Genomic DNA, 22,493 nt, shown 5'->3' on the forward strand with positions numbered 1-22,493 from the left:
GAGGATAACAGCATGCGAGAAATACATTCATGTATAAATCACCCCAAGTTTTGGTCACTGTTCAACACAGGCAAATAAAATGTGCGACTTTAAATGTCTGCAATTTAAAAAAAAAATTTAAAAAAATTATAGTGTTAAATGAGTAATCAGTTATGACTCCAGAGTGTATGAATTATCTGTGCATAAATTAAATGCCTGAGGGTATGTTCATGTGTTTTTTTTTTTTTTTTAAACAGTATGAACCGTCACAGTTTTTGAATGCTGCGTGAATTAGTTGAAAACCTGGTAGTTTAAAAATGTCCTCCAGAAATTCAAACTCAGTTTGGATGAAACCGTTTTAAACAACAGTGTAATCAACTGAGGTGTGCAGAAAAAAAAAAAAATTCAAAATCTGTTACACTTATCTGTGTTTATATTTTTGAGCAGAAACCTGAGAAAAAAAATGTCTGTAATTAGAATACCAGGTACGGATAAAAAAAAAATCCTAGACTTTGATGCTGAAAATCAAAAACGTGATTTCGACTCGGCAGATATTCCCTTCAAGGCTGTCTCATCGTGCACCTCTGCACACCTTTGGTGTTAAAGGCATTTTGAGATCACCCTCTTTCAGTCCCCTTCCCTCCCCTTGTTCTTGCGCTTCTATGACGTATACTGGAACTTCTCCAGTGTGTAAAAATGGCGCTCATTAAACTTGACCATCATTTTGGAGAAAAGGAAGTCTCAAAAAAGTCTCAAGAAGGCAAATCTGGTGAGCGAAGGCTGTCTAGGTATGCTGAGTGCTTACAGATGCTGCTGCAAAGTTCATGTTTCTGATTAATCTTTTCACTTGAACAGAGCTAGGCATTGAAAATCTCACCATTAGAGATGAAGTCACAGTCCACATCCATGTGAATATCAAACTTATAAATCAGTGACATAGTAACTCATTTTCCTCATTAGCATCTCATGGAATTGGTCATTATTGGTATTAGTATAATAGTAAAAGTATAATTAGTAATATTAAGGTCTCAACCAACATGATCACCTCATCGATGATCATTATCATCTCCATCTGTATGCAATGTGTGCTAATAAATAATTTGGCATTTCTGTAAGTTTGTTGAATATGCAAAATTCAACAGAATCAAGGTATGTTAGCTTTATTGAATATTGTTAAATAGATCAGGAGTAAGAATTTGGTAAAAGTGTAAATCGTGTGCATGAAGGTTATGTGAGGAAACTGGAAAAGTGCCTGTAAAATGGCAAAAGTGACCTTGAGCACAGCTTGGACTCATTAGAAGATAATTGTTTGGAAATTTCACAAAACTCTGACCAAAAGTCTAGTAGAAATAGTGGTTTTCGTGAAAATGGAAAAGTGCCTGTATGAGACCTTCAGCACTATTTGGATGAAGACCAATTAGGTGATCATTGTGTTTCCAGTTTGAGTACATTTTGACTGGTACAGTAGGAGGAGCAGCGATTCTTTTGAATTATGGAAAGACAGATGATGGCTGCTTCACTATGGCATAAGCAAATAAACAAAACAAAAATAAACAGCAAATATCAAATGAGCAGGCTTCTGATTGTACTTTACATCTGACATATTACCTGTGGGCTTGAAAAACTGCAGATTCCTCAAGTGGAAACCTTTAAAAATTGCTTGGGTTGTAGCCAGAGTCTTAGCTCTCATCGCCATTACTGATCCAACAATTGAAAGTCATGTCAGTTTGACAAAGAAGTTGTGTCAGTTGTTTGTTTTGGGCTTGTCTGTGGTTCAGGGTAAGAACGGGACTTCCAGGGAGTGCAAGATAAGATGACCTTGAAGGCTTTACCTTTAAATAAAGTACGATTTGGCATTTTACTTGGCAAATGTTGGGACTTTCTAAGCATACCATGAAGCAAATAATGGTCTTTCTATAGTCACTCTAAATATATGTGTGTTTGTGTCATAACTTTATGATAGGGTAAGTGCACATCCACGTTGTTAGGCAGTGTGTGTGTGTGTGTGACGTGAATGTAAATGAATAATGGGTAACAAAACTGAAGCGCATCACCACACATACACACACACCTTGAGCCAATTATGAGAGCGCTTGGCAATTTCATAGGTGGCATCCTTCTCTAGAGTCTTCACCATGAGGCCCTCGCAGGAGTCTAAACACACAAACAGATTAATACTCCAACACACGATTCCTGCTACGCAGAAAGGAAATTAAGAGATTATCTTTCAGATACATAAAAGGTCTTTGTCTTCTTTTGAAATACACAAAACAAAAGCAGGTTGAGGACACAAAGACAGCCAGTGGACAAGGACACCGGCGTATAACTCAAAGAGACGCACGGGAAACACAGCTCTATGTGCTTCCTCGTAAACAGAGCCAGACAGACACAACGCAAGAAAATTCAATTACACAACTAACAAGTCCTGTCTCTCTTATGCAAACACACAACACAACAAACACACATGCCAAACAAAGGGATGGCATGCAGGGAAAGGACGGCTACTACACACAAAGCCCTCGCACAAAATCACAAATGAAATGAATCTCTCGCACAGCACACCCCCACACACACAAAAAGGTTCAAGACGCACAGGGACAGCAGGCGAGGAAAAAAGTACACAGTCGGTGCACACACAAAAAAGTTATGAGACACAAAGAGACAGCAGGAAGGAAAACAAGTAAGAAAGCCTGTCTCCATCTAACCGGCACGTATACGCACGCACACACCTCGGACAGATTGCTCCAGGAACTCGGCGATGGTGTCGGTGTTGTCGGAGTCGATGGATCGGGCAAACACAAACTCTCCCTCCACCTCTGAGAAGCTTTCTCTCAGTAGAGCCCGACGCCGACACAATGGCTGTCGCACCAGGGACTAAACACAACACACAGAGAAACACACACACAATTACAAATGGCAAAACTGTATCATTACAACCATTTCCTCTCTATAGCTCGGAGCCTTGCAATGACAAGGATGAAATGCCATCTCAACCATCTACCCACTCATACACAAACACACAGTCTCAGAGTATACTCACAGACACACAGCCACGGCAGCTTTGGGCACACATACAAACACCCACACGTATACGTGTGCACGCACAGCCACACACGCGAGCAGTCTTAAATCTGCAGAACATACAGTCTTATGCGCGATTTATACCCTTACTCGAAATGTATGCAGACAATGAGGCCGACGCAGCCTGCAACGTTCTGAAATTACACCTTCGGTGATTGTTCTATGCTACAGTGTCGACTTTCTTTTACACTTACATATATGCACTTTTCCACAATCAATGGCGATTGAAGCTTGTACGAGATAAACAGATGCTTACTGCAATTTTTCCTCAACCTGTAAGGGAACTGGAGGGCCGCTGTCAGCGGGCTGTGGGAGGGGAAAATGTGGAGTGAAGTTGAACAACTATATTTTGTCGGGAGGAATTTCACTGATATTCAACTTTTATTTTAATTCATTTGACTGACAAAAAACTGTGAGGTGACAGGTGTGAGCTTTATTTGAAAATCACTGCTTTTACTGAAATTACTGCAACTCAGAAAACAGAAGCGTCTACGCACAGATTGGTGGAGCTCTGAAAACAAGGAAATGTCATACTGGCAGACCAAAAGGCTGCTGCTTTTGCATTAAGAGCATGAAAAATAATTACAGCCTATTACATTTTACATTTTGTTTTACAAAAGTTGGTTCACAACATTTCTAGGTAGAGACATGTAACGAGTTGGTGCAAGCTACGCTACGGCACAGCCAACCTTTCGTTCCACACATTCTTTGCGAGGATGATTCTAACCATCTACTAGAGTTTAATTTATCCGTTAAAAATAACTGAAAAGGCCACATATTCTCCTAAATATCACAAGTCAGACAACACTTGGCTAAAGCAGCAAAGCACCCACATACAACATTGACAAGAGGACAATACATTAAAGGTCAACAGATGCAGGTTTCATCAATTAATGATGACACTGCAAGGTTTTTCTTTTTTTTTTTTATGCTTCATTTTATTCAGCTTAGTCGCAGCACTGAAATACTGCTGCAATTTCTGTCTGACCAGAAACCCCAAAAGATTGTGGGAAGCTGCGGGGGGATCATACCCTTAGGAGTTCAGATTTTGACTGGAATCGCATTTTTTAAACATCTTCACATTATGTCTACTTTTGACTTTTTGATTATAATTGAGGTAAATTTTACATCTATATTGTCATTTGACATGTGTCAATTGCCTGTAGTTGGCAGCACATGGATTTATACACTCTGACAGTAGCTTGGCATAACAGCTAGGCAATGCCAATCCTTAATGATGCTCTTGTCTTTATACGTGTCATTGCTCTGAAATAGGACTTTGGCATATTGTGACACGGTGACATGCATTAATACAAAGCTGAAGTGTGCTCTGGCATAGAGGTTGTTGGACATGCACCTGGTATTCTGCAAGAATATATAGCAGCGAGCAAGAGGGGGAGAAGACTTTAAAAAGCCAAGTTTGGTGCTACATTCACTATCATTTCATCATGTACACCAGGGGTTCTCAAACTTTTTCTAGCATGCCCAATTTCAGAAGGTGAAAAAAGTTCAAGCCCTCCAACATTCTTGAATTTTACTTAAATGCAGGTCAACACAATACATTATCAAATTCTAGATTATTACAGTTTTTTTTTTTTACTTTTCAAAGTCTAAGTGCCATGCCTGCAGTGCCCCACAGGATTGTAAATGTTTTAATGTTTTACAGTAAGAGTGAACATGCCCATCTGCAAATACACAACATATTAATTCATATCCATTATTGCCATTATAGTTCTAGCCTAGTTGACAACAGCTCCTTGACCTCTGCCAATCTGTCATATCTACAAAATTCTCTATATCTATCTAAAGAGAGAATTTCTGTGACTCTTTACAAAGTTTATTTTGTTTCATTCTCTGTGCCGTTCTTCTGTCTCCTTTCTGCACAAGAGTTATGGAGGCTGTGTTGCCAGCGATAAATTGAAGTTTGGGCAGTATTTTGTGTTCAAACTCAGGAGGACTTGTGTCACTACATGGATTCAAGACCGATTTATAAAAAGAGCAAGTTCAAATCCACCAAGGGAGAGAAATCTCGAAGGATAATGAGACGGATGAAGCTGGACTTGAACTATTAGTTTGCTGTACGGCTGCCAGCCAGTGCTCATAGAAAGCTTTGTATGAGTCATACAAATCTGTTTACCCCAATGCGTTAAAACCACAAATTTATTTATTTTCCCTCCTTTTATATTCTTGTCTTAAAAAAATGAACCCAACAAAATGAGCATATGCAGTGTATGTGTAATATTAGGTCCCTAAAGTAGATAAATAATTTAAAAAATAGCACCAAGGACATGACCTTGGTGTCCTGTGTGGTGGCTACTGCTGACTAATAGCTCTTGCTGGTTGGTCAGGCCTTAGCAGGGGAGGTAGCTGGTGTGAATAGCATTAAAAAACCCTCCCAGGACAACAACAGCGTTAGCAATGACAAGGACTATAGGGCAAAGGCAATTGGAGGTTTCCAATTAATCGAGGAGAGAGATAAACAAAAAATAAATTAATAAATAAAGGGCAACAGCCATAAAGAAGACAAAGCATGCATATACAGAGAAAAATTAATTCATCACATTTGCATAAATGCCATATTAGGAGGAAGTAGCAATGAAATGGCACAACTTAAGAAGACAGTATTGGTCTTTTAATTACATAATTTTGTTTCTGTCCACTTGGGAAAACTCACATGGCACCGGAAGATGGAAACAGTAATTAGGATTTTCTTTAGCAGTCTTAAGAAATGTGCTTAAAAACTAAGCGTTATTTGGATAGAAACATATACTCTATCCCACACTCAGTCACAGTTACCACCCACAACACATACAAAATGCCTGCAAACGGCACCGTCTCACTCTCAGACAGACACACACCTACCCACACACACGCGCGCACACACACCCACCCCGTTGGAATTACAATGAGCATTACAATCATTATGTAGTTACGGCCTCCAGAAGCAGCATCATTGGCATTCAGGGACGATGCTGGCAACTTGGCGGGCGACAGGCACGCGGGTACTCACAAACAATAAACACGCGCAGCGGTTTAAAGAAAGAAAACAGGAGCTTTTTAAGAGATCTCTGGGAAAGATTTTCATCATCATCACTAGGCCTTACCTCGCCATTGAGGTAGAGGAGGTCGAAGGCGTACACACACACTTGGACTTTGATCTCCGAGGCATCCACATCCTGCAGGGAGACATCAACACACATGGATACATTTTAATATTTTTCCCTTTGACAAAAATATGCAAATAGACGCATCTTATTCACAAATCGCTACATCCAACCTTGGGACTTGTTACAAAGCGCTCTTTGATTTCTCTCCCCGTTCATGTTGAAAGTTAACCACCCAGCCTTCCCGTCTTCCCGTCTACCTCTTAACAGCATCACACCTCCCTGTTGTGTTCGCCCTCTCTCAGCCTATTACTTCCTGCTCCTCTGCTCACTTCACTCACCTCTTCTGCTTCTCCTTCTCCTACTCTCACCTTTCTTGAACCTCATCCTGTTTATTCCACTCCTTGTTTACCCCTGCTGGTTTCTACTTTCCCAACTCGACCTTATTACTGGGTTTCCAGCACACCCCTGATGGAACCTAAGGAATGTTGAATTCCGGGGATAAGGCTCCACAAGCGATTTACAAATCCATTACTCTGTCTGTGAAACCATTCTTTATTAGATACTAGCTTGTTTCAAACTAGTGATGTATGAAATCAGGTTGCATCATTAAAATTTAAAAGGGTACCCCTGTGCAGTTTTTGACCACTAGTAGCACAATGAAGCAATGCTTTTCAGAGAAGATCTCAGGAGGCATTTGTTTGCATGCAATCACAGCAATACACATTCTTAACTCCTGATTTCAAACAATCCCAGTTTTCTGCGATGGCAGTGACGTGCCAAGAAGTGCAATGCGGCACAGACTGAGGTGTCCGCTTCTGAGACTACAGACTCTTCCTCAGTTGTGCATTATGGTCTCCCAGTTCTCCTTCTATTCTGGTTAGTGTGTGCGAATTTGAGAAGGGAGCAGTGCCCATGGCAGCATGAAATCTTCAGTTTTTTGGCAGGCTTAAAACAAAATCACTGACCACTTTTATAAAAATATTCTTTTTTTGGACAGTAATTGAACCCACAGAGGCTGATGCACAACAGAAACAGTTTCAGCTGTGCTACCATAGTTAGAAAAGGCTGATCAGTCAGCGTTGATAAACATGATAAACTTCGCTTAACTAACAAAATGTGCCACTGGGACTCAACTGATGGCTTCTGCTAACAAGCCTCTGTTTGCCTATTTGGGATACTTCATTAATAGTCATTATTTATTTCAGATGAATATAACCTTTCCAAGTAAATATTCTTAAGTCATCTCAAAATAAGGTCAAAAAGTTTAAAAACCTCTGTTCAAATGTGTTTATATACGTGAAAAGAAAACAATACCACAGCTGATCTTAAAGGCATCTGATTATTTTAAGTATGAAACACTCTTCAAACAAACTTTACCTCCTAAGTTTATTCTCAAGCCAACAACTGTTGTTTTAAACAGATCATCATGATCATTAACATCAGTGTACTGAAAGCCTACTTCCCCACGTGGCCTAAACTACCCCCTCCAAGCCTAAGCATGGTGATTTTAAAGATTTAAGGTTTATTTTTTAAAGGCATGAGCTACAACAACTAACTATGTAACCTATCAACCCACCAATTTATGTCAGTACTAAAGTACAATCTGACACTAAATCAAATCTGTGCCAAATTCCATCTGCAACTAACTTTCATACATCTGTCACCAACATATAAGAAGCTCATGATGAAATACATACTCAGCTTCATCAACATTTCCTTCAGGTAATTATTAGTTAGATAGATAAGATAGTCAGATTAGATAATTTTGTAAAGTGTGACTTGCAGGTTCAGTTCTCCAAACTTCTGTGAGTGATCTGATAAGGACTGGATGGAAGAATTAAACAGCAACAACTAAAAAAAATGTAAAAGAAATTACAAAAAAACACCGCAATCTTTAAACCTGAAGGATTTCTCTCTTTAATTCTTCTTTTCACACCCTCATTACTTTCCTCTCCGCTCATTAATAATGTTTAATTAGTGCATATCGGGTTTCATCTCCTCAGCAGAAATATTTCATTTCAGGAAGTGTGCTTGTGGTATTGAAGCAGTTGAGATGTTACAGAATGCCAGAAGGGCAAAACAATCAGTATGTGCATCAAACCGTCATTACAAATAATCATAGTTTCATGGTGGCAGTAACAGTATCCAAAAAAAAGAAGAAAAAGAAAGAAAAAGGAAAAGAAAAAGTCATCAAGATAATCATTTTCAGCAATTTCCATCACCACGTTCTCTGTATTTTCCTCCTCATTTCTCTTTTCCTAATTTACAAGGATGGCATCATGCATACAAAGAGAAAGTAAAGAGAGCAGTTTCACTCTAATGTGATTGGTGTAGTGGAAAGAGGCCGTTAGTCTGATCAAAACTGAATAAACACCTTGCTGACATTTGCAATCTCAGCCACCACCACCACCCTTCTCGATCCATTTGACTCTTCCTTCTCCTACTTATCAGTCTCCCCCTCGTTCTGTCTGCTTTTTCTCCGTCCATCACCCTCAGTCTGCCGGATCATTTCACACTATTATCTCGCTCTACTCTACCTTCAAGTCTTTATCTCTGTCTTGTTTTCTCTCTTCAACCTTTTCACTCCTCCTCCTTTCTCCTCTCATTATCTCCTACTCTCTGCCTTTATGACACCACAGCCATTTTATTTCCCTTTCCTCTTCCCTATTACATCCCGCTCTGTCCATACCTTTCTCTTACGGGTGGTGAGGACCTGGAAGGGCTGGATCTGTTTCTTCTCGTGATCCCAGGCCACCGCCTCAGAGTCCAGGACGCAGGATACAACAGAGTCCTTCTTCACCTGCGTGAAAAACCGTGACAGAGCAACAAAGAAAAATAGATAAACAAAAAGATAAAAGATTGCGCTCAAGAGTGAGATGAGAGAGATGAGAAAGATTTTTTATAGATGAAGGGGGAAAAAAAGCCAGACTGCATATAGGGAACATCTGCTGTAGCAAACAGAAGACTGCTGGATTTACTTCAATGACACTTTCAATCTTCTGACAAACTCAGAGATTCAAACTCTGTATGAGACTCAACTTGGCGCTTTTCAAAGACATGAACAGAGGCAATCATACTGAAGACATGTTCAGGTCGTTTCAGGACCCGCAGCTGCCCCCAATTTGTTGCCAAATGCTTTGGAAGACAGCACATTAACATTTTTTATGCCCCACATTTATTGCTACTCTTGAGCAGTCATGTCTGATAACTGAAGCCTCTTCTTTTCAGACAGTTTCCAAACTGTTAAGCACGCCCCCTCTTTTGGTCAGACGCCCACGTCTGGTCAAAAGCTTCACCAGAAACATTCTGCAGTTTGTTGTTTATCATTTCTGCATTAACTAAAGGCTTTGGCAGCTGATAGTTATTTCCCTGCGCAGGAAGACACTGATAGGGTTTAAGCTGCGAATAAACCGTCTAGCTCATGGGCAGATTATATTGACCATCACAGCCGAATCCCAAGATCAAACTGAGCAAACTGAGCGGCTGCTAATTAGCTGAGCCACCAAATCATGTGTGTGAGGCTTTAATCCCTCACTTCCTGGTCAATTTGGGGACCTGTAGGATACCTCGAAATGTCTGCATTTCTAATCTGAATCAGACTGGGAACTTATTAGCGAAGGAAATCTGAAAGGTAATCAGACACCTAATCAAAGCTAAGCGTAACAGACACTTTAGAGGTAACAGCTTGTTTGCAAACAGTCTGAAATATCAAACACAATCAGTTCTCCTCATAAGATTATTAGGCTAAGTAATGAATTAATTACTAATTAATGCATCTTTATTAATATTAATGTATTAATATTAATTCATAATTTGAAACTTTAAGGCTCTGTGGTAGCTTGGGGAAAATTGGTTTCCCCTTATTAAAATGCAAAATAATGCAGCAAGGTGCTGTAAAATCTAATCAAACCATCTTCTCCATGCAGGCAACCTGGGTTAGTTTGAAGTTTAACTCAGTCAGTGTGCTCACCAAGTGTGTTGGCACACACAGACACACTGCCACGAATCATAATGTCAAGATAGGCAATATAAATGATTATTTAAGTATTTTCTTCAATTAACTGTCTGCCACATTAATGATCAGTAATCAATTTCTGAGACAAAAACTTCACATAACCAACATGAGCCATTTTCAAAGCGCAAGAAATTCAGCATCTTAAATTATGAACCATTAACTTCACAAACCCATAAAAAGGAAAATTACTTCAAAAGAAAGAAAGGCAATGCCATCACTCAAATCTATCTCGAGTCATCCAAATAATCAAGCAAAGATGCCAAAATCTGACACTATGTCTGTTTCTTCTTGCAATTTAGGAGGCAATAATGGTGAAAAAGACAGGTGAGAGACAGCGAAGGAGAAAAAGTCTGAAAATAATCCAAGAAATGCTGGTAAGGGGAGTGCAAAGAGAACAAGGCGAAGGAAGAGGTGCAAGGGAGGAAGGAACCAAAAAAAAAAAGTTAAAGAAAATGTTTTAAAAGGAAGGGGGAAAAAAATGGTGCGAAAGAAATGGTGAGAAGGGAGACAGGGATGAGAAGGAACCGAAGGCAAAAACAAAAAAAGGTGAGAGAAGGCACCAGTCAAGATCGTCGACAGGCAATGAAGAGAGAGCGAGAGCAAATATGTAAGAAGTGTAGAGGGAGTGAGAAGAGAAGGGTATAAGTGGCAGAGAGGCAGACCAGAAAGGTGAAATTGCAGACAGGTAGTATCAAAGCTTAAAAAAAGATGAGAGGAAGAGAGGCTGAATAAGACAAGAGTGGAGAAAGAGAGGTGGGGGAAAAAAGAAGAGAGCGAGCCAGGAGTAGTGAAGAATTGAACAAGTATCATCAAGACGTAATGAAGAAGAAAGGCGGGGAATGATTAGACAGGCAGACATGAAGGAAGTGGACGGAGAGAGCAATAAGGTGAGTGTGAGAGACAAAGATCCGTGTAGCTTTTAAAGTTATTAAAAAAAAGGGAGGAAAATATCAGAAAGATGAAAGTCGGTGTGAGGGAAAGTTAGAGTGCAGATGTTATGAGAGAAGATGGGATACAGGGGTTAGATTGACTGAGGTGAGATATGAGCTATCATTTGAGTCATGTTGGCAAAAAGCTACTGTCCAGCAGGATGAGGAAAGAGATTTTACTTTCCTCCCATGTGGCAGAGGTATGCTAGTTCATGTAACCACCGTGTGAACAGCTTTAAAATCTTAAAACTAAACAAGGTCAAATAACTTTAATCTTATTGTGAAAAAAATCTTATTTTAAATAACACAATTAATCCCTAAAGCTCTTTCACATCAGTCTGCTAGCTTTTCTTTATGGATTTTTTAGACTTTTTATAGATCTTTTTCATAGCTGACAATATAACATGTCAAAACAGGAAAACCACATAATAATATAATATATAATCGATAACATTAACGGTGGTTTTATGCCACTTAGATGAGCTGGGTCCGGGGTTTGTTACTGTACACCGACTGGAAAGGCTTCCTCGACTACTTAATGGACCAGAGCAGCCGTTAATGTTAGTTCCACCTAAGCGTTTCCTGCTTGATGAGTCAAACTGTCTGAAGTGAAAAGGGTCTCCTAGAAAACTGACAGTAAGGAGATATAAGGGAATGAAAGAAGAGAAAGATAGGAACATCATGCAAATGCTTCTCAGCCAGCTTTCAACGATTTGAATAGGGATGAAGTTAAGCAGTTGTGACTTAAACCCACAAAGACGTGAGAGTTCCCCGTCGTTGGAAAGCATTGAATGTGAAAGAGGATATCAAGAAGTTATATAAAACAAGTTAGTGTAAATTAGGTGGTCTTAAGTGAAACATATAATACAAATATTGTTATTGTTTAACCCTTTACACCCCACAAGTTTCCTGGGTCCCAAGTTAGAACTACCTGTCAGTAAGTATAAGAACATCGACAATTTATCAACTGCTGGCAGACGCAGCCAACAGTCGATGGGAAAGAAGTATTGTAGAGACGAGAATCGAGAACTAGGAAACTGGTTCCAATCTGTCCAGTTCATCAAGCTCATGCCGCCAAACTTGTTATTTCATTTAAACCAGAATTTTACATGGTTGTCTGAAGGCTGCACAAAGCTGAGCAATGTTGTCCAACTTGTGGAAGTGGAGGTTATGCACACCAGCTTTTTTCTTACACTGTGTTCAGACCATAGACTGTGGAGGGTAAAGGCACTGTGACATCAGCCATTGGTTTTGGCTCAACATTCTTAAAACCTTAACTTTAGCATCGTGGGCACCGCCATGCTACATTTCTGGAGTCAGAAGCTGTATCCTGGGACCAGATGGGGACTCTAGCCAGATATGTTAGCGAGCTTTTACCACAAAGTGCAGAAATGCAATGCAGACAAACATGTCTGCTTGTTAGACCTATGGAACAAACTAATGAGGAATTTGACTCCGGAAGCACAAGCTTCTTCAATATTGTGGACAACAAAGCAAGTCATGCTATTAGTCAGATAAACCACTGAAAATGTTTTAAGAAGCATAAACAGCATGAACGTAATGGAGATGGTCAAACTCAGTTACTCAAATGAGTAACTGAGTTACTCATTTGAGTTACTAATTGAAGCTGAGCAACAATTTTACTACCCCATTGTATCAACTTCAAAAATACTAGTGGCTGCTGGTGTTGACCCTCAGGCTCCTAGTAAATGCATCTATGGTAGAAATGTGAAAAGCCTAAAAGTTTTTCTGAAATGTTGCCCTCTGACCATGAACTTGAGGTCGAGGTCGCTGCGATTTGAGTAAATGGAACTATAGTATCAATTTTAAAATCCAACGTCACCTCATTCCCGAGTAATCACGATAACAAACTTGGGTGTCCACACCACCCACGAGGTGGAGTGATGATAATACCCCATCAGCTTTCTGTGGATGAAGGGTTAAAAACCTCTTTAGGTCCAGTTTTTTCTCCTCTAGAGAAAACAAATTTGGATTCTATCAGCAAAATAATAAAGAATAAGATATTATCATTGATAAATGTTATAAATATCTTCTTATAGATAAAATGTAGAAGTGAAACTAAACTCAAGCAGCACAGATTTAGTCGGGGATGAACTCAGAGAGGCATTTAAAAACAAAACACAGCCGCACATAAAGAGCCAATCAGTTTAACACAAGACACTGATTAGATTTGGGGGGGTGGTTATTCCCTGATGATATGTTCACAGGTTGGAACAATTAACGGCTGACTGTACTGACGTCCGGAGGGAACATGACCTCTGTGAACCATCATGAGTCATACACTGGAAAATTAGTTGCATGTTTGACCTGCAACTGCAACCTTCAGGTCTGCATCTTCGCATTCTCCCCTTGAAGTCAACAAAACACGTCTAGGATCTAATTAATGACAACCTTGACACCACAAAATACCTTGCAACATGAGGAAACAAAGTGTGAACTCTACAAAAGGTCACGTCTGACCTGCAAACTAAAATACTTAAACTGAAATTTACCAAAATTATGACATGATGTGATTCTTTTGCTTTCTTGCTACCGGTGTTGTGGTGCCATTTGTTTTCCTGAATTTGTTGTGAGAAACACCACCTGTTTCCACTAACAAGCTCTAGTAATTAATAATATCTTAATAAATTCTTGCACAGGAACCCATTAGAAATATTACACGTCTATTCTGAGAATTCATCTGATTCGATAATCTGCTCTAATTAGCACAGACCAGATGGGAATTTATTTTAATGTCAATGACGTTTCAATAATAGCTGTGCATCCAACAAAAGGCTTGAAAACAAAATAAACGAGAGCAGAGTGCAAACTGATGTAGATTCATTTGGTACTTGACTGCAGTTCCTTACTACAGCAGAAAAACACACTCAGCAGGCACTGAAGCAGTGAGCACGCTCAGATAACCTCAGGCCAAGTGCCAAAGTTTCAGGTAGTGGTGCTCTTTTTCTCACTCCCCACTCAAGCAGATCCTCACTAATTTGGCAAGCCTTCCCACGGCTGAAATTTAAAGGTAAAACTGCAACAACGTGTGTTTTTGACATCTATTAGAGAGATGACAAGCTGGTTAAAATTCCCATCCTGAGTGGACAACTCAGTAGATTTAAAACAAAAAAGGAAATCTAATGGCCAGCAGCAGCTCTCGATGATTGCAGGGAGAGTAAGGACAGGAAAGAACAAATAAACTGAACAGGGGTTTCCAACTGTGACAAATCTAAGGCAGAAAGGAGAAGTATGCACATGGAAACGAGACAGATGAGAGATAGGCGAGAAGAAGAACCAAAGTGACGAGGCAGTGAGCAGGATAAATGTGTTCAGCTGTTATCCGCTACGCTGTAAAAGGCCTCATTTGACAATCACACTCTCCTCTCTCCCAAAGGGCTGAGCTGCGGTGTCGAAGTGTTTTACCTTGGGAATGCGGGAGATGATATCTGGGTATTTGCTGGTGTTGTCTTCCTGGTTGCGGCTGAATATTCGAACCTCGCCACTCTCCAAAATGTGAATCTGTAGAGGAAAACAAAAAAAGTCACAATAAAATAGATAAACACAAAACAGCATGATTTATGTGTTGGTTAAAACATGTAAAATTACAACAACAACAACAAAAAGAGACTTGATGTTGCATTCAGATACAGATGGATCGACTTGTAAAGAATTCATGGACCTCAAGGAGGAAGAACAACAGCTATTGTTATTAACAACTAACCACATGTGTAGGTGGAATTCGTTACCGGCTCTTATTATGCCAAGATAACAGTATAATAGTTGAAGTGTCAGATAGGACAAACGTATTCGGGCAATTATAAAATCATAACTTATGTTGTTCAACAGGATATTTAAAGGAAAACATTCAGTCTACACATGAGGTGCCTGCTACATTTATCCTTCTTTATGCAGAAGATACATTTAAAATCTCTTGTGCAAAAGTGTTCTGACTGGGACAGGCAGCTCACTAAATACACAAAGATAGACACGATAACATTCACAGTCAGATTTTACCGATTCCAAGTCATTTAAAATTACCTTCAATTCATTTAGTAAGACCAGTTCACCAAGATTTAGTTGATATTACTTAAAATTCAAATGCTCCTTTTGCCCAATTAAGTGGGAGCTTTGGGGACAGAAAGAAGAAATAAGTTCTGGGAATGAAGAGAGCAACTACCCACACAGTAAGATTATGAAATCATGCAAGAATTATCAATACATACATGCACACAGGATGGATTCCTGAAAAATTAGCATCAGTTTTCTGTTGATCTATTCCGGTAATCGGTTCAGTCTTCCAGACTAATGACTATCTTTATGTAAATATGTATTCTGAAGGAACATACAGCTGACAATATTTATGGTCACTCAGAGGAAAAGGTTTTTCCTACCTAGTGTAGGGGTGATCATTAAACTGAGGCTTCAACAAACAATTAGTCTCCCAATTATTTTCTAGATTAATGGATTAACTGTCAGGTCACCGAAATGTCCAAATGAGCAAGTAAATGGCAGAAAAATCACAATACAGCTACATTGACACATAATGTGTTTCAGCAGTCCATCTCATGCAAAAGGATAAACACCTTAGCTTAATCAATCCAGCTGTCTACATATGCAACATAATGGCTTGTGTTTTACTTTAACTATTGTATTGTGCTTCATATACAAAACTACAGTAATTGTCTATTAGGCTCTTAATTCTTCCAATACACGGGTTATCTGCAGTTCACCGCATAATGTGCATAAACACATCTTATGTGGAAAAAGTTAGCAGCTGCTCCTCTGCTAATGCAAGACAGTCTAGTTTGATTCAAGTGTTACGTAAAACAAAGAAAAGAAGATGATGCAGACATCTAAAAGAGGAAATATATTAAGTTGTAGCTTCATATTTATATTTTACTGATTCACAGTTCAAAATATTCTTCATTTATTTTATCCTTTGTTTAGGTGCAGCCGCTCAGTTAATCCAGCGTATGAAACAAGCTGTTTTAGCTCCTCTCCCTTTAAGCCAGCTTTCTTCTGGGGCTCCTGTACTCTCAGCTATAGCTGTGTGCCTGATATGAGATATAGGGAGATCCACTAACATCAAACAGAGTCAAAAGTAGACTAAACTGTTTGAGATAGAGCATTTAGAAGAATCTGAGGAGCTTTCGGCTCACAGGGATTACTTGTGCATACACTGAACTCATTATTTGAAAATATGTCCATGTTTAACATGAAAATCTACCAGTGTAACAGTATGCATATTTCAGAAAATAAGGAAAAGCCTAATAGTTCCCCTTTAAGAAACTAATGCTACATTCCATTTGAAGTACAAAGTCATAAATTCTGACTTCCCAGTCAGACTTTTTAGCTGGAACGCTGGGTAAAGTTGGCCTTGAGGTGGCAGTAGCGTGCATAAACATGGAGTAAAACTGTAGAACATTTCATCTGTACTAGTACCGCTTTGTATTTGTGACTAAATAAGCCATACACAGAGTACAGACCAGGCTGTATCCATGAGTATACTGCTGCTGTGTTGTTAAACACTCCAAATAAAGATAAATAAAAAGCCTTTGTGTTGTACTATTGGGCGACTGCTGAATGGCTCTAACATCCTAGGGAGCAAAACACTGCCTGTTTTTCCGACTGGTACTAGTACCAAGGGAAATGAACCACAGCGGGTTTACCATGTCAGCTGGAAAATTTGTTCTGGTAATAAACTTATTTTCACTGCATTTGCCAATCAGCTAACTGAGTTATGTCTTGAAGTTTACCATACTGTGTCGAGTGCAATGATGACAAACAAGCCATTGTTACACACACTGTTGGGTCAGCTCATCATCAGGCTGATCTCTCACACTCTCTCTGTATAAATGCTCGCTTTGGGTTTTCTGTCTTGTGTGCAGGTGTAGTCTGTTCTCTTTTCAAGTGTATGCGGGGCCATGTGTGGCTTAACTCACATGCTTCCAAGTTATCCACACAACAGTCACTTTTTCTATACGGTCATTTAGCTTTTCTAGTAGAAACATCTATTGCATGTCTGTTCACACAGACATTATGAGCTTTAGATAAATTTAGGGATTCAAACTGATATTTCACAAACTAATTGAAACTTTTGCTCATTAATACTCAGAGATATGAACATTAGCACAACAACTGTCCACTTTTTTGCCCTTGTGACGTCTCTTCTATTCAGCTCATTTCTTTTCTAACCATTACATGTGTTTAACCCCCATTTTTCAAATTAACTACCTAGGATATCTGCAGATTTTGTCTATTTTTTAACCTTCAGACAGGGACATCTAATTATTTTGCTCATTTACAGTTTTTTTTTCCTTCAGCTGTCATACAGAGCAAAGCTGACTTTCTGTTGGCTGCAATATCTGACCACACAATCATTTGCATACACACAAACACACTCACACACACACAGAAGGTTGAGTAGTGAATCGTGAGTCCCCCTGCTGGCCATTTAAGGTAAAGTCCACTGCAGTGAGGCCAGAGAGAAGAGGAGGACGTCATACGGCTTGCTCGCCGGCTCGCTCCCTCTTCGCATCCAGTTCCTCTGTTTCTGTTTCTCCCTCTTGCTCTTCATCTTTCTTCTTCTCTATTCAACTCAGTTCAAAGGCACTTTATTGGCATGACTGTCCAAAATTAACAATACAGCTGGAGGGGTTTACATTACAATCTCTCTCTTGCTGCGTTTCTGTACGTCTCCCTCGAAATTTCCACATACCCTCTTTTCTCTCCTGTTGTGGTTTGGACTCCCTTCTCTGATCTCTCTTGTCTTCTCTGTCTCTACCTTCTTGCCTCATGTCTCTTCATCTCCCCCCTTCCACCACCTCCACCTCCTCCTCCCCTCTAGCCCACAGTGGCAGAAGTAGCTCACTCTACCCACAGGCCCAAGGTATAAGCAGCACTACTATTTATCTTAAAAGAATAGGCACAGGCACACGTATACACACTGTCAAGTGAACAGGCAGTGAGAGTCACAGAACAGCAATACTTCATACTCAAAAGAACACAGCCAAAAGGTATATGCATGCAAAATTCAGCAGGCATATGTCTGGTGCCAAATGCAAGAAAAACAAACAGTTGCACTCTGTCACTTTGCCATCCATGTGCACAAACACAGACCTGTGCACGCTCCCCGTCGTATTTGTACTCGCAGGTGAACGCTGCCTCGTCAAACTTCTTCATCACTTCGCCAACACCCTTAGTTGGGTGAGCCAACATGGGTCTCAGTGGTACACCTGGAAGAAAAAGGGTGAATAGTGGGAGAACTGGAGTAAGTAAACGGCTAAAAACAACCAGACAGCCAAAGTCATACATTTTTCATGAATTATAAATAGAAAGTAATTTGTGACTTGGCCCAGGAGAAGTTTCCATTCATTTGCCATTCTTTCTGGTTCTTGTGTAGAGAAAGACTAACGCTAGGAGGGCTAGTGCTAACAGAGCTTCAGGTTCCAAGAATCTCGTATCCTTTTGCAACAAAAAATTTAAATAAAATAAACCAAGAAAATGTGAAATTGGCTTCAACGACACATTCCCACATGACACATCAGCATCACACCCACAACTGTTTCTGTGACAAAACCACAGTCGAAATTAGTTTGTTTGTACTCCCATTTGGCCTCAATATTAACGTTCTGACTCACATTCCCTTGGGCTGTGCTGCTAAGTTAAGCTTCAAAAGCAGCAGACATAGCATGATATAATGAAAATATACCAAACAAATTCCTTTAATTGCAGCTTACAGAGCAAGAAGCCCAATATGAAAGGACTGCAACATTTTGTCCAAATTGGCTGGTGTTATGCAAACACTCACCAGCTCCTTTAACTATCTCACATTTCAGAACAAAACAGGCCCCTGAAGAACAATTATTTACCTGCCAAAATAGCGGCTAGATTGCTCTAACTGACCAACAACGGCCAATTTAGTTTCCCAATTTAGTATCGTTCAGATGGTGGCTTGTATTAATTTCCTACGTTGGTGCCAAGTCTCCTTATCACAAATAGCCTGACAAGAGTATAATTGGGACCTAATCCTTAGTTTAGGGTATCTTCTATCTTTCTGTGATAAATGACTTAACTAAAATAACTGACTCACCTCCACTGAATGGATCAATAAACACACACCAATCACTGCTTTGGATCTTACAACCTTTCTGCCTCTTGACTGGTTGCTTACCTGGAGTGAGCTTGCAGTGATTGGGCAGCTGGTCTATGCCCTCTTTTAGCAAAACGGGGATCAGAACGTCGTAATTGGGCATCTCGCTGTATGGGAGAGAGCAGGGCAGCGAGTTAGACATGAGACAGGGTGATTGGAAAGAATCCCCCACCCCACCTCACCTCACCTCCCAAAAAAAGAGAAGAAAAAAATCAATATGTTCAAAAAGGAATGTGAGGGAGAATGAGGGACGGGACTTAAAGGGGGCGATGAGGCATTGTGGTGGTGCTGAGGAGAGAGTGCAAATTGAAACAAGGGTGTTTGTTGAGGCTTCAGTTACCAGTAAGTCTGTTTGAGAATGAGACTCTTCTCTTCAATCCACGCCCGCCTGCTCTCAGCACTCATTCCCTTCCCTGCGTCGATCACAGCGGGAGGAAAACCTATAAGGAAAGAGGGGGGGGAAAATGCATTTCAAACAGATCTTTGCAAGTGTTTGAACATTTGTATGACCTAACATTTGTTGGATGAGAGTTCAGAAGCACTTCAAAGGCCAGGAAATATACAAGACTTGCAGCAATTACTTGAGTATTGCTGCACTTCACTTTTATTCATTTATTTATTTATTTAGCTCAACAATGAAGAGCGAAGATTGGATTTAATTCCCACTGTGAAGTCCAAATTAATTATATTGTTTCCCAGTTTAACATTAATAATTATGATACATTTAAACTATGACTGAATCATAATTTATTAAGTTAAATTATTCATCACCATGATCCTCTTCAGCCCAACAAATAATTTGCTCTGAGTTGACCTGCCTGATTAAATAATGGCTAAATAAATAAATAAAAATGTTAAGAAAAACATTTCCAGACCAGGCCACAGATCAATGCAAATTTCCCCTATGAGCCTCTGGTCTAATTGACTCTTATTAAAGCACACCTCCAGTCGTGACTAAGCAACGCATTTTAATAAGTCTAGTGTTAGTAAGAGCAGTGCTGAAAGTAGGTGGTAAAGCGAGGCAGTCAAAACTTTCTTCGTAAAGAGATGAATTTAGCAACAGATCAGGTCAGAAAGCTTGTTAAATATATCAAATTACATATCAAACCTGTTCCCATCCATGGATGATGTACACTGCTCTTTCAAGCTGAAGCTGATCTATGACTGCTCTAATTCATGTGAAGAATATTTTAACGCTGATTTAATGACTAGCCTAAAAATAAAGCACATCATTACTTGCTCTAACACTCCACCTCCTCCTCCATCGTTGTCACCTCCAAGTTAGGATTCAGATTCAACTTTTACAAAGAATAATTGGATCATACCACCAGAAATCTAATTATTTTAACCATTTCAAGTATGCAAAGTTCACCGTGTGAGAAAATATATGAATTTGAAATATACATTGATCTGAAGTTCGCATGAGACTCAAACAATCAGAACTAAGCCCTTTTGCAAATTCCCAAAACTACCGGGCCAAAAGTTGGAATTGTGTACATCAGTGGATTTAAGAAGCTACCACAACAAAAATATCAAATGATTTGCAGATTCAACCCCCAGAATCCGCCTGCCGTGATCTTCTTCCCACTAAAATCACTTAAGTTCTGCTACATAATGCTATTTAACGACTGGTTCCCAAATCTGCCGAAATGTTGGCTGGTTCTTGAAAGGGACGGGAGAAGAAATGGCTCAACAACAGCTTATCGTTGGTGGAAACATGTACTTGATCACAGTGTAAGACACATCTACCAATTTGATTGTGCTTTGATCCATCCATAATCTCCTCCTCCACCTCCCAATCTGTGTTTTGTTTTGTTTTTTCAGTGCAGAGAAGTTTATTATGAACTATGCCTAAAGCTTTCAAAATGCAAGTAAGGCACAGAGGGATGACATACTTCATATCTTATTCTTTTTCCCCCCTAGTTTAGTAGCAGTGCAACAACTCCCAAATCATTTGCTGCACAAACTGAAAAGCCTGCAGCTTGATACTGAACAATCTGACAAGGACTGGCAATCGGGATTCTATTAGCCCCAACAGTGTGGCACAGTAAACTCGTTTGGTTTCGCAAATCAAGTAGAAATCATTTCAATATTTAGTCCTTTCACTGTTAACCTCCCTTCTCTCCTTTTCTTGAATTTGGTGTAACGTAAAGAGTGATGATTTACATCAGACGGTACTCAGCTATGTAACAAATTCATTTATAAATTAAAACAACCAGTTAACCAAAGCTCTGTACACATCATAGGGCAAGAAACCTCTGAATATGTGCAAAAGAGCAAGAAAAAAATAGGATTTGAAAAACTCATATGACCAATTAGTAAAATAAAATAAAATTAAAATTTAATGCCAAATATTAGCATAACCCAGAACGAAAGTAAAACATGGATGTCTTTAAATTTTTATTAAGTGTCAATAGAGGGAAGGAAGGGAAGGACAGAGGGAGGGAAGGCACTGAATTGTAAAATGTCAGAGTATGCAAGAGATTTCAAGCCACCACCACAAACCCACTAACACTGACTGTAAAACAGCTGGATTCAGGTGAGATGCAGAGACGGAGTAAGAGAAGTTCTGATTTCGAAAAGTCTGTACAAGGTTTGGCAGCCACTTAAACCAAAAGTTCACTAGGAAAGGATCTTTTCATGGTGAGTGCTCACAGCAGGAATGATTTAAACAGAAAAAAAGCTTTCTTTCTTCTTCTTTCATATACTTATGGAAACCTGGCTGCTGTTTAAAAAAACAACAACAAAAAAAGAACTTTTCCTTTAAAATTACCTTGTCCAGGTGGGGTCAGGCAGACAGCTTGGCTCAGTGCAGACAGCACACTTTGCTCAGCAAGACCAATCCTCAGCTTCCCAGCCAGAGACCTGTCCATCAGAACCAAAAGTTCAACAGCAGTCAGAAGACACACCTATTTGCACCAAGTCAAGTCAGTTATTTGTACCTAGCTACCTTGAACAACACCTGCAAGCAGAGATTGAAAATAGAACATAATAATAAAATATAAAGGATACCCATAAAATGGTTTGCAGCCTTGACTTGAGTTTTTTTTCCCCTTTTTCTATTTTCACCAGACCTCAGGAGTTAGCAGTGAACCTGACTGAGAAAGCCAGACATACTGCAAACTTAAATATTTCAAATTATCAAAAAAAAAGGCAGTTACAATTTTGTCTGTTCACCTGGATCAAGAAACGCGTTGGTCAACAAGCTCCATCTAGAAGAATCTTTC

The 22,493-nt window shown here is 39.6% G+C and overlaps 1 protein-coding gene across 1 annotated transcript in view; it reads right to left on the minus strand.

Annotated features, from left to right (window-relative positions):
- The window catches only part of lig1 (ligase I, DNA, ATP-dependent), a 64,488-nt gene that overhangs the window by 18,154 nt on the left and 23,841 nt on the right, over positions 1-22,493 (minus strand). The window contains exons 14-22 of the mRNA XM_063462694.1: positions 22,040-22,131; positions 19,607-19,706; positions 19,288-19,373; positions 18,234-18,349; positions 14,538-14,633; positions 8,857-8,967; positions 6,165-6,236; positions 2,709-2,853; positions 2,051-2,133 (exon numbers count right to left, since the gene is read on the minus strand). Of these exons, the coding sequence (XP_063318764.1) occupies positions 2,051-2,133; positions 2,709-2,853; positions 6,165-6,236; positions 8,857-8,967; positions 14,538-14,633; positions 18,234-18,349; positions 19,288-19,373; positions 19,607-19,706; positions 22,040-22,131 (901 nt within the window). The remainder of the gene's footprint in view (positions 1-2,050; positions 2,134-2,708; positions 2,854-6,164; positions 6,237-8,856; positions 8,968-14,537; positions 14,634-18,233; positions 18,350-19,287; positions 19,374-19,606; positions 19,707-22,039; positions 22,132-22,493) is intronic.

The sequence above is a fragment of the Pelmatolapia mariae genome, linkage group LG18 (genome assembly GCF_036321145.2).
Source record: "Pelmatolapia mariae isolate MD_Pm_ZW linkage group LG18, Pm_UMD_F_2, whole genome shotgun sequence".
NCBI lineage: Eukaryota > Metazoa > Chordata > Actinopteri > Cichliformes > Cichlidae > Pelmatolapia > Pelmatolapia mariae.